General features: G+C 45.5%; 1 protein-coding gene across 1 annotated transcript; it reads right to left on the bottom strand.

Annotated features, from left to right (window-relative positions):
* Positions 1-642: 642 nt before the first annotated feature.
* Positions 643-16,328, bottom strand: trappc10 (trafficking protein particle complex subunit 10). The gene is made up of 24 exons (XM_088415405.1): positions 16,142-16,328; positions 14,914-14,995; positions 13,962-14,097; positions 13,607-13,806; positions 13,279-13,474; positions 11,549-11,660; positions 10,932-11,179; positions 10,683-10,829; positions 10,324-10,438; positions 9,555-9,631; positions 9,396-9,487; positions 9,169-9,309; positions 8,534-8,643; positions 8,359-8,462; positions 7,060-7,497; positions 5,951-6,092; positions 5,334-5,492; positions 5,030-5,256; positions 4,859-4,959; positions 4,332-4,467; positions 3,026-3,196; positions 2,762-2,945; positions 2,267-2,458; positions 643-1,174 (listed from the first exon to the last, which is right to left on the bottom strand). Exons 1-24 carry the CDS (start codon positions 16,206-16,208, stop codon positions 930-932), a joined length of 3,822 nt encoding a protein of 1,273 aa, XP_088271531.1. The 5' UTR covers positions 16,209-16,328; the 3' UTR covers positions 643-929.
* Positions 16,329-17,139: the final 811 nt, after the last annotated feature.

The following is a 17,139-nucleotide window of genomic DNA, read 5'->3' as shown; positions in this document are numbered from 1 at the left end:
CTCATCGTTTGTATTGAAACTTTGTATTTGTAGAAGTGGGAGTTGTATTGAAAAGATAGCACTCTCAATTCAAACCCAATTTTGAATCATAGTCGCTGAAATCATCTCAATATAAATCTTGTGCTCCTCACAGACGTGAAGATGTGCATATTGAAGCTTCGTATTCATAGAAAAGAGAGTTGTATTGAAAAGACCAAACTTGCACGTTTTGGATTTGTAGTCAAAAGAAAAGAATTAAAAGCCCCACAATTTAGATTCATAAGTAATCACAATGAATCAAACCCACACAGTTTTGATCCATAGTCACAAGTATTCAAATCCTCACAATTTGTTAATAGAAAACACAAATTATTACCACTACTGATACAAATCATTCATCACATACCACTTGCTGACAGCAATCTTACTCCATCATAATGTTTCTTTTTGTGTACTATCTACATGGTACCTGGGTGTTGCACTAATCTGATGATGAGAAGGAACATGGAACATTGCGTCCCACCTTGGCCCTATCCAATGTACTGAAGAGGACCAAGAGCGCATGTGAACCCTTTGTCGAGTCAACGGGCTGTGATGCACAGACCCAAACTTCCTCAGTTTTCAGTCAGCACATAATAAATAATGACTGACTCACACCAGTCACACAATTGAGAATTTTATTAATAATATGCCTTGCAATCAAATAGGATTTTTTTTTTAAACATTTACAATATACACATGCGCGTGTTTGCTGTAGGCCAAACAATGAGAATTAGCACATCATAGTATGGTCTTCATTTGATGGCCGGGTGAGCCCCAGCCAACGAGTGTGCACACATGGGCGCTGCTCGAGTCCATAATGCTTATCAGCGTGTACGAACGACACGTCTCTTTCCAAGAGCTACTGTACAAAGTCTTCATATCTTAAGTGGGATTTTGGTGGGGCGCGGTCACGTGGCGTGGACCTCCACAATGTGGTCGTCGGTGGCGGGCAGGACCAGGACTTGCAGGGCGTGGCTGTGGTTGAAGACCTGACCTGGACTGAAGGCGTCCAGGCGAGGTAGGGCTGCGCCTCTGTGCTGCTGCTCACCCAGCGATTGGACGCTGCCACGACTGCGCACGCTGGCCGTGTCGGCTGCTGCCTCATCTAATGTCTTGTCCAAAAGAGACAGGCTGTCGTTTTCCACCAGGCTATCTGAGGACGGCGGAACCCACACAACACACTCAGCAAAAAAAATATGGCTGCAGGTGCGGTCAGCATGCAACATTGATCACGGGGAATCAAAATCGACGGTATAGATTCATTGGCGACATTTCTGCAAACTACAGATATCTCAAAACCTGCAGGGTCTTGGAACATGGTAGCGCAACAATGCATTTCAATAAACCATTTTTATGCCAATACAGAAGTAGTAGTATGAAGCACTTTTTCAGTGGTGGACCATCAGGGCCAGCAAGGCCTTCTCTGTTTCATTTTAAATTCATTCTTACTATATATATATATATATATATATATATATATATATATATATATATATATATCTATATCTATATATATATATATCTATATATATATATATATATATATATATATATATATATATTTTTTTTTTTAAATAAAAATATTCTTCATATTCTGTTCTTTTTGTGTCATATTATATCCATTTGGTTACGCTCCTTCCAGTGTTGTAGTTTTAGGTTAGAGGTTTTATCCAATTAGAATTCAGCTAACTCGTGTCGCCAGTCTGTATGAAATCTGCCTGCAAACAGACCCATTTGAGGGCATTCCAATCGAGAGTTGTGGGCCTTCTGTGCCGTGTGCAAAGGCATACGTGAACAGGCCCATATAGTTAATACAGTTGCAATAGCCAATCGAGTCATTAATTGACCAGTTAGAATCCTCACGTTGAACGTGACGTGATTGGATGCTCACTGCAGGGAGGGTAATGCTTTGTTGATCAACCGTGTTTAATGTTGGAAATCAAAGTTATTAAAAAAAAAAGACCAACTACCCCCGCCAATTGTAGATTGCAGACGTAGAAGAGCAGTGATTTAGTCTTAAGCAAAAGGGACTTTATTTGAACAAGATTGTGTATTAGGGCTGTTATACTGCTTCAGACTCCACGTGAGGACTGAAAGTGGGAGACTAGTAGCATTGCAGTGCATCATGTGCTGCTGTGAAGTGACAAACGGTCCTTTGAAAGAATAAAAAAAACCTGCATAGCAGCGAAAAGGCGAGGGAAATGTGTGTGTGTGTGGATGTATGAGTTTTATGCGTGTTACTGACCAGCCTCTGCCTGTGCGGCATTGGGGTTGTGAGGAAGATACTTTAGCACTTTGATTTTGGGAAAGGGAAGATGCCCGGCGAAGAGCGGCATGACCTCGATGTGGACTTTGTGAGTCCAACTGCCTGACGGCGGCATGGACACGAGGCCTGAACTGCGACCACACACTGCCCAGTTGCTGCTACTGTCCGCTACTGCACACACAAGCAGGCACAAATGCACGACTACAGTTACACCGCCTTCAAATTATAAAGCAAATGTTATGGTCAGGGACCAAGGGCCATCAAGTGTAATGTAACTATAGAAACTATGATTTCGTGAAGGTGTCAATAGGCACAATAATTTAAACTGTACAGATACTTTTGCATGCAAAATGTTGAGTTTTCCACATCTTGATAACTTGAAAAAAAAATGCAGTGTTATTTGCATGGAAAAATGTCACATTTGTTGTCTGTGCGCTTTTTCTTTGAAGAAGCACATGACCATGGGCATCCCACCTTCATACATGACTTTGCTGCTCCCAAGGCCATCTGCGTCAGTTTTGTCTTCGGTGGCGGGTGGCTCTCCATCTGCGGGATGGGCCAGCCGCCCGATGACCACCTCCAGACCACAAAGGGAGCCGGAGCGACAGTGACGCTCGCCCACCGGGGGAATCATGTCGGCTCTCACGCTGTACAAGGTCTGCCAGACGGCAATACAAGTTTACTGTCAGGCGGCTTGACCAGCTAGGCTAGGCTAGCCCCCTCCCAAGTGTTTCTTACGGGAACTTTGTCTAATAGGAAGTGGTAGTGGAAGGGCTTGAAGGCGGAGTCGCCATCGCAGCTCCCGCGGGGACAGAAGCTCGCCGAGAAGACGCATTCAAGACTGGGCGGGAGATCCTCACTGCACGTGGCCTCCCACAAGCAGTACACACTCTGCTTGCTGCACAGTAACTGCACATAAACAGGAAAGAGAAACCCATCCGTCATTGCCCCAAAAACAAACAAACAAGCGAACAAAAAAAAAAACGCTTTATCTGGGGTCAGCAACCTGAGCAGGCAAGCCCAGACTTCCCTCTACCCAACCACTTCGTCCAGCTTCTCCGGGAGAATGCCCAGGCATTCCCAGGCCAGCCTAGAGATTTAGTCTCTTCAGCGTGTCCTGAGTTGTCCCCGGTCTCCTCCTGGTGGGAAATGCCCACAACACGTCACTAGGGAGGTGTACTGGAGGCATCCTAACCAAATGCCTAAACCACCTCAAGTGGCTCCTCTGGAGGCAGAGGTTTAGGGGTTTGACTCTGAGCCCCTCCCGAATGACAGAGTTTCTCACCTTATCTCTAAGGGAAAGCCTGGAAACCCTGCGGAGGAAAATTATTTCGGATGCTTGTATCTGGGATCTCGTTCTTTTGGTCATGACCCATACCTCGTGACCATAGGTGAGAGCAGGAATGAAGATTGGCCGGTAAATAGAGAGCTTTGCCTTTCGGCTTAGCTCTCTCTTCACCGCATCCTCATCACAGTAGAAGTGATGTGACCGCCGGTCGGTCCCCAGTTCCATTCTACCCTCACTCGAGACCAATACCCCAAGATACTTAAACTCCTACACTTGGGGTAGGACCTCATCCCTGACCCGGAGAGGGCATTCTACCCTTTTCCGACTAAGGACCAAGGTCTCAGATTTGTAGGTGCGGATTTTCATTCAAGTTGCTTCACACTCAGCTATGAACTGCTCCAGCGAGAGTTGGAGGTCATGGCCTGAAGAAGCCAGCAGCACCACATCATCCGCAAATGGCAGAGAAGCAATGCTGAGACCCCCAAGATGGACCCCCTCAATGCTTCAGCTGCACCTAGACATTCTGTCCATTAAGATAATGTACATACATACAGTATCTATAGGGCAGCAATGGCGGAGTCCAACTCTCACCGGATTCGAATCTGTCATCGGTAATACAGGGACCGAACAGCCTGTATCAAGGTGTTCAGTACCCCGTACTCGCCTTTTTGGCCTTAGGGACTCCTGAGTAGTGTTTTTTTTTTCCCTTTCTGTTTTTGGAGACTTGCCGTTTGCAGACAGCAGGAAAACACTCACCTGCTGCGCGGTGACATTGAGGGATCGCATCTCCAGAGCGGCCTGCTGCCGCCGCTGCCCCTTCTCCGCCAGTCTGACATTTGCCAGCGTGAAGTCAGAATCTGACACGTTGCGCACGCAAACCTGGATGAATTTTCTGCAAAGAGAGCACACGTCTCATTGTGTGGTGGTATTGTTGCCTTTGTGTCAAACCGCACTCTGTGTGTTCATCTCATAAACTGTGGGGGGACATTACTTTATATGAGTTGGTTTTCTTCAACTTTGAGGGCCTTGCAAGTAAAACGCCACCCAAAAACCACAGTCCTTGAAAGATAAAAATAAACTAAGCCCCCAACCCCCCCCATAATTGAGGTATTTGCATATAGCATAATTCATCATTGCGGGAGCTGATCACCCAGATGATTTTACTGCACAGGCAGATGAATTTTTCCAATACTATTGGGAAGAGGGTGGTTTGAGTTGCAGGCTGACGAGATGACGAGATAGCGCAAAAGGCGACAGGGCGACACGAATGGCTATGCTCCAACCTGCTTCCAGCGGACAGCAGTGAGTGCTCCGTCTTGAAGGGGATGTGAAAAGTGAGGCTCAGCAGGGTGGAGTAGATGGACCAAGGACAATCGATGGACATCTGGAAGGACAGGGAGAGGCCAGGGCTTGAGCGGACGTTAGCAGGAGGGAGGCGCACCAAGAAAGCTCACCCTCTGATCAACAGCCGTCATGGCCGTGTCCGGGTGACTGTAGCTTCGCGGCCGGCGGCGGACTTCGCCGTTGGTCAGCCTCTCACTGTCAGGCCGCTCAGGCCCGGATGGGATGAGACAAAGCACCTCCAGCTGGAACTCCAGTGTATGGTAGGGAGGAGTGGCGGGCAGGCTGATGCTGGTCACCTTATCTGATGATTGGACGGACAGCGGGCTCTCCGAGGCCACTGTGCACGAGGGGACACCGTTTAGTGTGGTCAAACTGCCAGCTGACATTACACTGATAGGTGCGCCGTGCGCATACCGGCGCTGGTATTGCTGATGCGTGCGATGCAGCTGGAGTTGGCCAGAACCGGCATGCTGTCGCTGTTGCTGAGTTGCAGGGCATCGCCCTTCTTCACAGCGTAGTGGCCTGTTAGAAGCGTGAACTTCACCATCTGTGGAAGACCCGCCAACAGCGGCTCTGGATGCACAAAGAGCAGACTTGTGAAGGGGTCAGACCTTTTTTTTTTGCTGTGCAAAACAAAATCATTATAGTTCCATTTTAGTTTTTTATTTTTATTATTTTCTATTCAGCTACCTCTGTTTTAGAACAAATTGTAAGCATTTTTTTAAAAGACTGCTTTGTGTGAGTTTTGGTATTTTCTTTTTGTATTAGTTATTTTTAACTATGTCGAGTACTTGACAAGTGCAATAGCAAACTAAATGGTTCAATGCACCAGTGTAAAAAAAATAAAAATAAAAATAGGGCAATTCTCAAATTAACCTTTCTTTTTCAGCAGCTATGCATGGACAGCTTTAACAAAATAAATTCATTTAAAAGCTCCTTTGATATTGAAAGACGAAATAAAAAGGACGCACTATGATTTTATTTACATTGCGGGTCACAGTTGCCAAAGCAATGGCGGCAGCCCACCTCACCTGAGAGTGGACGGACAGTGAGCTGCGGTTCCTGAGAGTAGATGTGATACTGGACAGAGGGGTAGATGTGAGGCAGCACAAACTTGACGTGGGCCAGGGTCACGCACAGCTGGCGCAGTGTGTAGGTGCCTGGCTCGTCGCTCTGCAGAAAAACAGATTATTTGTGTGTCTGTGGCATTTGGTGCTATGTGTTTTGAGTATGAATAGGTTTTGTGATCACACAGAATAACAAATACAAGCCCAATCCACTCCACACAAACAGTACCGTATTTTCCACACAATAAGGCGCACCTAAAAGCCTTCAATTTTTATCAAAAGCTGACAGTGCTCCTTATAATCTGGAGTGCTTTATACAGTGAATAAACTGTGAGTTTTCATTTTTAGGAGGATGAAAAAATAACTTAATCGTTATGTGAATTCTTCAGGTGTTACCTCCGCATTTCTGTTATAAATGTATTTTTTAAATTTTAAATTACAATTAAAAATTTAAGAACACCCTGTATTGAAAGCTATCTATGCCCCAATATTGAAGCCATTCAGGGGAAAACGTGCAAAAACTATGAGTTTTTGAAAAATAAAGCGCAATTTTGCAAGAAAAGGAAAAAAAAAAAAAAAAATCGAGAAACTGTTTTTCTATCTACAAAACAATACATTTTAAGGTTTTTGGTTGCAATTTGATTAAATATTTAATTCAATCATAATTCTTGATTCATCTAATTGATGCATTGATCTAAAAGTCTTATGTAATCAAGAGGTATCCCCCCCCCCCCCATTTTTCACACAGTACTTTCCACAAATCATCTTTATTCTTAATATCTGATTGCCTATTAACAAAGTTTGACTGACTTATCTGATTGTTTTCTTGACATTCCCTTTAGTGTAGATCCATCAAGTGGATGCATAATGCAACCCCAGCCACTACTGTAGTTTCTATTCTATGCGCCTTAAACTGCGATGTGCCTTATATCTGGAAACAGTTTTAAAATACGCCATTCAATGAAAGTCCGCATTATCTGGTGCGCCTTGTAGTGCGGAAAATGCGGTACATGAAAGATGACAACAGGACAGAAGAGAGCCTCCAGGTTGTGTAACCAGTAGCAGCATCTCACAGGTGCAGCGAGGACGACGCTGTTGTCTCCGGGCTCCAGCGTGATGTGGCGTCCCCTCAACATGCACGCGCCCTCCTTCAAGGCTGCGGGCGCGGCATGGTCATTGCGAGCAAGGGGGCGGGGTGCATCCTGAGGTGAGCCGCTGTCATGGCGGCGTATGACCAAATGGGCGTTCTTGCACACCACGCCAGCCGAGCTAAGGGAATCGTCTGAGGGGCTGCGGTCGTGAGCTTCGTCCATCTCCAGTGGGGGCAGGGAACCCAGGGAGGACGGGCGCCCCACCGGCGGCGAGAGGGCCGCCTCAAAGTCCACCAGCTCGGGCAGGCCCGAGCTGCCGCGCCCCTTGGAGGCATGCTCGCCGGTGTCCAGGTGGATGCCCACAGTCAGTTCGTCCACATGCACGGCCACAGGCATCAGGCAACGCAGCGTCAGCTCCACCTGGGCGCAAGAAGGTCGCGTGAGTCACAACAACGTATGGAATAATATCTGCTGCAGGCTCACTTCTCTTACTCAAAATATTACAATAGTTTGAGGAAGAATCTTATTCATGGGCAAAAGAAAAACTAAGAACATTGGTTCTCTACCCGAATCACATTTTTGCACACACACAAAATCACAACCCACTTTTATACACTCTTAGCAAAGAACATTAAAGAAAATATGTCATTAGAAAGTTCCATCTGAAAATGTGCCACATTTGAAACATTTGCCCAAACACAGTAGTAGAGTCATAATTACGATACCTGTGTGAAAAAACATAAATATATAGCAATTAAATGTAAAGCATTAAGTCAGATGTTGTCAAAACAAAGGACCCCCAGCAAATTAATCTGGAGGACAAAATGGTTGGGTCAAAAATCATTCAAATATTGACCAAAAAAGTATCAACTGAATATTTGGGTCAATTTGACCCAACCATTTGGTGGTTCCAATTTTTTAGGTTGTCTTGTTGGCAGCAACCCATTCTGCTGGGGGTTCATTTGAGCAAAACAACCCAGAGTTGGGCAAATAGACCCAAACATTGAATTTGCGTTTTTTTTTTCTAGACATATTTGGGTTATTTCTAACCTAAGAGTTCATTTTAGATTGACAGAGACCCGCAGTTATTTTTAGGCTCACGCTAAAATAACGGCAAGTGATGCCTGACACGATACAAAGACAGCAGCGTTGTGAACTTTCTCAATACTGTAACTTGCGGACGTACCCAGCGATTGCGAACAAGCCGTTTTTGTTCTCCAAATGGCACGGGAAAATAAATCCAAGCACACAGTGTTTCAGGTTAAAAAGAGCATACTGTACCTGCAGGGTGGCGCCTGAGTGCACGCAGGCGCCGTCCGGCCTGAAGCGGATCCGTGCGAGGCGAGCAAAGACATCCATGTCCAGTGTGGCCTTGGCCGTGCCCCCTGTGGAGAGAGCGCAAGGTGTGGCATCAGTGCGGGGACTCCTCCAGAGGGTGGAGGTGGTGGTCACTCACCCTGATGAGTTGCTTCGCTGGTGTAGTTGAGGACATCCCGGCAAAAGTGCGTCCTCTCCTCTGTGGTGAGGTTGGTGTCACCCGCCAGGAGGGCACTGGTCTGCAGGGAGCTACCGCGGAACTCCGATTAAGGAAACAATGGGACTCACCAGGTAAAACTGCGCCATCGTGAACATGAATTTCAAAATTGCATTTGTTGATTAATTTTATGACTCAAACTGACAATTTAGTTAAACTCAGAGGTCAAAAAGTAACTCTCAATTGTTTTTGTTTTTTAGTTATTCAATTCAAACAAAATGTTGGGGTCAACCTTACTAAGCTACAAAACACCCTCAAAATTTGAGTTATGTACAGATCCCCCAAGATTGGATATGTTTAGTATAAAACAACCTCAAAGATCGAGTTCTTGTGTTTTATACGCGATGTAACCCAACATGTGGGAGTTTAATAAATAGATGCGCAACTAATAAAAAGATGCGTTGGTTCCTTTTTGACGCATGTTGGATTAATTTTTACTCAAGTGTTTTTACATAGCAAGCATAAGTCGCACAAAACATTTGCCGACGTGAGCCTCAAAACACAGTAGTCCTACTAGACTGGGTGATTGTACATGCGTAAAGCTTAGCACAAGATACTCCACGCTTCGTCTGAGTAGCTTCTGACACTCGCCAATCTGTTTCCTGGTGTGGGTGACGGGAAAGCTCCAGCCCTCGCTAACATACGAGCGCAGGGCCTCGGCCAGCAACGCTTCAGCTTGCTCTGGCTCGCCCTTGCTCCTGAAAAGTGTGCACCCAACATACAAAAGTTTGAGCTTGAGTCAAAATATCTTCATCATCTTCGGCTTACTCACGGTTGCGCTCACATATAAAATTCTGCCAGACTTTTTCCTAGCAGTCGGGCCGAGCGGAGTCTCCCGATAGTCTGATACATCTCCATGGCCGCCTGGCATAGCTCCTGATTGGATGGGAGGATGGTGTTAAGCAAGCATGGCGAGATCTGTGGCGCGGCACAGGCGGCTTACCAGGTAATGCCTTTCAAAAGCTTCTACAGAGGACAAGGCTTCTTTCAGCTTTTTGTAGGGACTCTGCAGACTGTTGACTGATGGAGAAAAAACACCAACGCGTTTGCAGTCAGCCACAAAGCACACGTGGATGAGCGTTTAGAAACTTACCCCAAAGTAAGATCACACAGCCACAATTGCTGATTTAGTTCGCGCTTTGGTGTGTTAAAGGGCCATATCATGAAAATTCTAATTTTTTGAGCTTTTATCCATGTTCCAATGTTTATTCCGCACCTTAAACACCACCAAAGTTCATTCCTAAGCATTCCTTGCTTATTCTGCGGTCATACGTACCAGCCCTGCCCGAGCAGATAAATTTGAGTTGAAGAGAACTCGAAAGCAATAAAAAATACACACCAAACGTATTCATATCTTTTAGTTTCATTTCAGTGTGGGAGCTGAGGAAAGATTCTGCACTGAGTTGGCCAAATAATAGCAACATTTCATTTTTTAGCTACAATGTTTTGCTGGAGAAAATGCTGAAGTGGCAAAGATGTGGGTTTGGGAGCACACAGTTGGACATTCAATGTTAGTAGCAAATAATTCAATTAGCCTTCAAAGGGCAGAGTCGGCACAGTTGCATTGTACATGACACAGGCTCTTTTGATCCCCCAGAAACCTGACAAATAATCAGGCAGCAAATCCGAAGTAGCAGCCAATCAGTGAAGTCGTTATGACAGTCCAACTGTGGTCCATGGGCTCTACGTTGTGCTAGGGCGCATCCACTTACCAGTCTCTGGCCGCTCATCCCCCAGTCCAGCCAGCAGGTCCACTGTCCTGTTCAAGTCTTCCGAGGTTGGACCGTTGCGGGAAACCAGGCCACACAGTTGACCCAGAGACTTTAGCTGCAGACAAGGAGACCCAAACCCTTCATTATTCTCCTTTTTCTATTTGTGACTTGATTATCAGATTGCCCTGTTTATGCTAATTGCTGCATTTATTTGGGACTGTGGAGAACGTGGGTAAAAAAGAAAAACAAGTGCCTGTATTGGTGCCGACGCAAATTGATGGGTCTGGATTTTTTGATATCGGGCATGTCTCACATCTGGACACATGAAGCACCTAGAGAGGCCCATTGTGGTTGCTTACCTTGTCGGTCGCATAGGCCCACAGCCCCACCGTGTGTGAGCTATTGGCGGCCAGTTGGGCCTGATCACAGCAGCTCTCTATCCGGTGCAGAACCTCCAGGCAGCTGAGGAACACCCAGCAGTCCAATGCCCCCTCTAGCACGGACACCTGCCACACGGCAGGCGGACCTGTTAGGACGGCGGCCGCTGTACGTACAGCCAATCCGACGGAAGGCAATCCAAAGCCAAAGCGAAGCTGAATGAAGCAAACCTCGAGCAGGTGAAGCTCCTGTACACAGTTGTGCAGCAGCTCCAGGGCCCTTTGTGTAACCTCCCAAGGTCTCTGCAGGAAGATAAGCAGGGTGCACTGGCGGGAGAAGAGGTAGCTACGCAGGTCCAGAAGGCTGGCCGAGCCGCGCTGGATGCCGTCACGCTTCTCCATGTCGATGGGTCGCCGAAGCAGCAGGCCACTCCAGTTGAGCACCGGCGAGCAGAAGGAGCCCAACCATTTGACCGCATCTGTGGGTGAAGAAGTGGAACCTCAAACCGGAATTACATTAGCCTAATTGCAGGCCCTATAACGATTAGGAGCATTTGAAAATCATTTACACTTGATTTGTAAGTTTGTAATTTTGATTCATTTTCATTCTTCCCCAAAAGTAAAAGGAATTGTATCAGACATGAGTACTGAGAAAAAACTGGGATCCATGTTATACAAAGGTGGGTACTAATGATAGGATTTGGCAGTACAGTAGTCCAGATTGAGAGCCCAAACATGTCTTCAAACAGTAATGAGACTGCTTGAAAAGCTTAATTTGCAATGCTCAAGCCCTACTGGCAAAGGTTCACGTCGCCATCTGCCACGAACGCCATGAGTGGAGGGCGTACCTCCGGCTCCGAAGTTGAGGACATATTGCGTGAAGAGCGCGTCCAGCTCGTCGTACTGCACCAACGCGTCTTCGAACTGCTGCAACATCTCAAAGACAAACGCCAGCTCCTCCTGTGCCAAAAGCAACAATCAAAACACAAGTGCAGTGGGACATCGTGCCACACCGGCAACATAGGAAGGTTGCCTTGAAATGAACCCGACTTCAAGATGGCACCTGCCCAGAAAAGCAAACGGCACTTAAGGCAAAAATAAAAAAAAAAAAAATAATTTGACAGAGTAACTCATTCGCCGCTATACTGCGGCAGTTTGACATTTTGGCAAATCATTAACTGCATCAAAAAGAAAGGTCTCGGTTGACAAGTTTTTGTCGTAGCAAATGAAACGTTATCTAACAAAAGTGCTCTAAGTAAGTACCATTTTGGTGACAATTCAAAGAGAGAATAATCGGAGGCTTTGGCCTGATAAAATCCCTATTGAACCTCCCAAGTGAACACCCTGCTTTGAAACTACAAGCATGACTTCACAGTAGACTGTACATTCATCTGAGCAGTTGGATGGGATAGGCAGATATTCTGAATTTTATGCAAAAGCTGCAATTGGCTGTAGTGTCCTGATTTACAGTTTTATCAAGGTTTTAGGGCTGCACAATTATGTTGAGAATAATAATCCCGATTAATTTGGTCAACATTGAAATCATGATTATTAATCACGATTATTCATCACGTTTGGTCAAACATGTCTATTTACTGCACTTTTTTTTTTTTTTTTTTACAAAAACAAACAGTATATAAACAAAGCTTCAGGCTTGATACTTTTTTCCCACTAAAATAAAGTAAATAATAATCAAAACAAATTCCCCCAAGACATGGAAAAAACCTGGCACACAGCTAACTTGCTGAGTGCAAACCAATGGAAAAAAATAAGCCTATCTAGAACCAAGAGGTGTTTGTCATGCAGACATGTGGGAAACATTGCCATCTAAAGATTTTTAAAGTGGAATTGAAAGCTGAAATCTCGGGAGCGCGCCAGCGAAGACTTCATCGTCATCACATCCCATTCTCTCAGTTGATGCTGCTGCTCATGCTGCCCTTCTTGACACGTCTCACTCGCTATTTCTTAAGCTTAATGAAGTCTTAACTTTGTGCTTGCCCCCTGGTGGGTGGATGACCAAATGTGCTTGATTTGACATAGATAGTAGCCGCTGGCTTTTTAAATGTTAATATCGCAGAGGATCAGCGTAATTAATCGCAGCAGCCAATATTGTGATGGCGATTAAAATTTGATTAATCGTGCAACCCTAAAGGCATCATTTATTGGATTTGAGAAGGAAAAAAAACATTACAGCAAAGAACATTTTGTTCACCCCAGGGACTTTGAATAACTTTGAAGGTTAAATTGTTTTTTTTTTTTTCCTTCTCAAAAGCATTTTATTGGGGGTCAATTCATGCAAATTTGAGGACCAGGCGAGTCCGAATCCTGCGTAATTCACTGTGCAGCAGATAAACATGTTTAGACCAGCGTCGGATGGTTGATCATTTCCTTTTTTAAGCTTGCCAATCGTGCTCGGCCTTCCTGAGAGCTGCCTCAAAAGCTGACCCTAAAAGCTGTGGGTGTGTTCCAATGAAGAGATCTAAGAAAAGCAGGCTTTGTGAGGGGCCTAGCATTTGAGGTTTTGTGCTTTAAAGTATCATTGAGTCAGGGTTGAGATTGGACAGAAGCCTTAGTGCACCTGGACCATGAAATATTCGCAGAAGCTCCATCCAGGCTGAGTGCGTTTCTCCCTGAGGGTGCGCATTTCATCCTCGAAGCGTCCCAGGTTCTTGGTGAAGGACATGAGCAGGAGCGTCCTTAGCTTGAGCAGCAGAGAGTTCCAAGACTCCTGAGAGCGTGACGAGTCCTTCAGTGGGTCTGACAGCACCACGCACCTGTCGGTGAGGGGTGGGGGCACACGTCAACATATAGCGAGGTCTGGCCTACCCTGAAGGAAAAAGTGGCTCAAGACGTCACCGCACATCAATGTGCTGCCAAAGGCAGCAGGGGGGGCTGCTGGGGCTGACCTGTCATTCTGCTTGTTGCAGAAGTCGCTGCGGATCTTATCCACGATCGACGAGCGAGGCAGGATGTTGCTTTTGTTCTTCTTGCGTGCGTCGCCGCTGTCCACCACAATGATGAGCCAGTCCGCCGAGCCATGACTTCGCAAGCTATTCTGCCAGCGGCTCACATCCTCCTTTACTGAGCTCCGGTACAACTCTGTGTCCTGTGTGAGGGCATGCACAAACGTGAAGTACCAGCCCAAAGCATGACCGCAAACTAGAGATACACGATAAGTGACGATGTGTTCTTTGTGCCCTAACATGTTTTTACTTTTTTTTTTGGGTTGTATGTGCAGTTGAGCAGGCATGTGATACTCACGCAGCAGTCGGTCCAGTAGATGTGCAGGAAGGGGAAGGTGAGCAGGGCCTTGGTGCCGTCCTTGGGCAGCAGCTCCTCCTTGAACTGGACAAAGTTTGCCTCTAGGTGGATCATCTTGGGAGCACGCCCATACGTCCTGAAAGCACACGCATGCACACACACACACACACATATACAAACACACACGCACAGACCCACACAACATAGACAACTTAAAACCTCACTTTTTATCACCCTATCTTTCCAAAGTCATACTTGCCACCTGCTATCAGTCTTCTCTTCTTTGACAATCTTTTTGAAAGAAAATTGAAGGTATTATACCGGGGAATTAAGAAGAAATAAACGCTTTGGATATTGCTTAGAAATTTACAAATGCTTTGTATGTTTAGAAATTTAGAGATTTATAATTGCTGATTTATAGCACATTTCATACACAACATAACTCAATCTGCTTAACATGCTTACATTAAAAGTACATAAGTAGCTATAGGTAGGGATTGAAAAGCAAAGTAATTGAATAAAAAAGAATACTAACTAAAAATTTCCAAAATAGCAAAACTTTCATAAATACTTTGAAAGACCATCATCATCATCATTATAGGTATGTGGAAAGAGCATCTGCTGGACAGATCATTCCCTCTAAATCAGGGGTGCCCAAACGTTTTTGCCCTGAGATCTACTTTTTTTTTTTTTTTTTTTAACCAACAATAGCGAGGTAGTCGACTGCAGGCAACACATCGAGCACCCCTGTCCTAAATCAAACTTAAAAATCAAGGACCAGATAATACATGAGTACAGAGAGGGAAAAAAACAGCTAATTTGAGGGAGTCTATTATATATCCGTGTATGTGTTCACAGAGTAATCGCAGCTCATTCATTTTATCCCATTGGAATCACAATATTATTTCATCCACCTCATGTAACGTAATGTTATTCAGTCGTCTGTACTGACCTTCTCCACTCCATGGGCTCCCTGGGTAGCTGCTGAGCCAGGGAGGTGTAGAGAGACGTGAACAGGGCCTGGTCCCCAGCACCTGCCCAGACCACAACAACATTTAAAAGTAATCCCAACATTGCACATGCACAACTTCACGCCTAGTCCCAATGTGAAATCCTAACCAAGGGGAACCCTCAATAGGATACCGCAATTCCATCTTGAATGTTTAGTGAGAAACCTTAAAGGGGCACTCAAACCCAAATGAATTTGTTCAGCTGATGAACTGTGTCTGTGTGACACCATGGTCGGGTTAAACAGTTTGGCAGGCAGAGACTACCAAAGTCACTTAGTGATTCTTATGTAGTCATCTTGCGTTGTAAGCACGTCGCAGTTGGGAGTATCACTGGAGCGTCAATTTGCTTCTGTCAATCATCGTCGGCCGGTGTCTAACAGTCTCCCTCTCACAAGTCCGACTGCCCTCCAGGCAACGCCCCTTTTGAGCGCCGTTTTCAAATATTATGAGGGGTGGAACAAGAGTCCTGCAGGGGGTTGAGTACCCCTTTAACTTCTGCTTTTAAATACACGCGAGCAAACCCAAATAACATTGGAGGCGGGCACTTCGTCGTCAATTTCGTTCGACAGTAGAAGAGTATAAGGCCAAGTCAGTAGTCCTATCAGAGGCATGACAACGGATGACTTCACCTGACCAAAGCAATATGAATGAAAATGGGCTCGAATGCAACACACGACTGCAAGTTTCTATTTGAGTTTTGACCATGAAAACCTAACACTGACCTGGAAGCCTAACCCTGAAGCTAGAGACGGCAGAGCGCATGCGCGATCGAGAATCTGAGACTTGAAGCAAAACAACTCCAACACTTTGTTGTCATGTCAGGGCGTAAGGGAGGTCACAAGAGTTGTCTGTATGACAACACTGACCCAAATAAGCACCACAGTCAAGGCCCGCTCACCTGTGTGAGCGACGTAGCAGCTAGCGAGCTCGCCCCTACCCCCGCTAACCAGCTAGCCGCCCGCCAGTTTAGCCGAGCTAAGCCAAAGCCCAGCACACGCAGAGCAGTGTCGAGGCTGTAGTTCGAGCCACATCGCCACACTGGCCTCCCCAAAAACAAGACAGCTCAAGGCGCCAGTTTCATCTGGCTAAACTAATTCGCGCCGACGTTCAATCCTAACCTAGTGCTAATAATGCTTAAGCTAAACTGCCCGAGACGAGAACGGCGCTCACACGTGACGATGGGTTTGTTCTCCATAGCGTAGATGACGGCTGCGGGCTTCTCTTGACGACTGTCCATGTGCGTCAGCGGCGGAGCGCCATGTAAAGGAGCTGCCGGCGGACGCAGCTCGGCAAGAGCGAGGCACTGCGGGACAGGTTACTCGTTGGGCTCTGGTGGCGTTCCTTCGGAGGAGGCGGAAGGTATTGGAAGGGGCGGGGCTAGGCACGTGTGCGCTTCCGGGGAACTGTGACGTCATTCAAGGTCCTACCTGCAAGACTGGCCTGTGCGTCGCTTCAAATCATACTTGAAAGCCTACCTGGACATGTTAAAGCATTGCACAAACTCGAAAGCTGTGAAAACAAGGACTTTGTGTGAAAAATGTAATTTATTTGTTGATTGAGTGTGCCTTACATTTTTTTTATATATACCTCGAGTGTCCCATGTTATTCTTGTTGCTTGCTTGTTGTTGCTCAATTTCGACATTTGAGTGGCTGTGTTGTTAGAATGAGTAGCACATGTAAATTAAAAAAAAAGCCTGTGCGTTGTTACAGTACATATTTTTAAATTGCTTCTATCTATCTATCTATCTATCTATCTATCTATCTATCTATCTATCTATCTATCTATCTATCTATCTATCTATCTATCTATCTATCTATCTATCTATCTATCTATCTATCTATCGATAACTGTAAAAATTCTGAGATTGTACACAAAGCATCTATTTTCTTCATTTTGTTATCTGTTAATCTGTTATCTATCGATATAGGCCTATCTGCCAGCCTTCCTATCCAGTGCAATCAGTCAATTTAGAAACAAATTGAAACGGCACAATCTCCAAACCAACCTATTTACTCCCTTGATCTCATCAAAAAACGTTTATAAATGAATGCCATATACAATGGACGACAATACACATTTAAACAAACTAATCGGGTGATTCGAAGCACATGTGTCATTTGTCAATAAGTGTAAACCGTCTTAAAGTGACACTGTGTAAGATTTAGAC

This window comes from Hippichthys cyanospilos, chromosome 5 (genome assembly GCF_059441005.1).
Source record: "Hippichthys cyanospilos isolate Australia breed blue-spotted pipefish chromosome 5, RoL_Hcya_1.0, whole genome shotgun sequence".
In the NCBI taxonomy this organism is placed as follows: Eukaryota; Metazoa; Chordata; class Actinopteri; order Syngnathiformes; family Syngnathidae; genus Hippichthys; species Hippichthys cyanospilos.
Note: the sequence above shows the minus strand (reverse complement) of the source record. Positions and strands in the feature narration are given on the sequence as shown.

Excerpts from the sequence above, each read along its gene's own strand:
- trappc10 (XM_088415405.1), bottom strand. The coding sequence starts at position 16,208 with ATGGACAGTCGTCAAGAGAAGCCCGCAGCCGTCATCTACGCTATGGAG. Across the intron at positions 9,310-9,395 it reads AGTCTGGCAGAATTTTATAT|GAGCAAGGGCGAGCCAGAGC; the intron begins GTGAGCGCAACC and ends CACACTTTTCAG. Across the intron at positions 4,468-4,858 it reads CTGCTGTCCGCTGGAAGCAG|AAAATTCATCCAGGTTTGCG; the intron begins GTTGGAGCATAG and ends CTCTCTTTGCAG.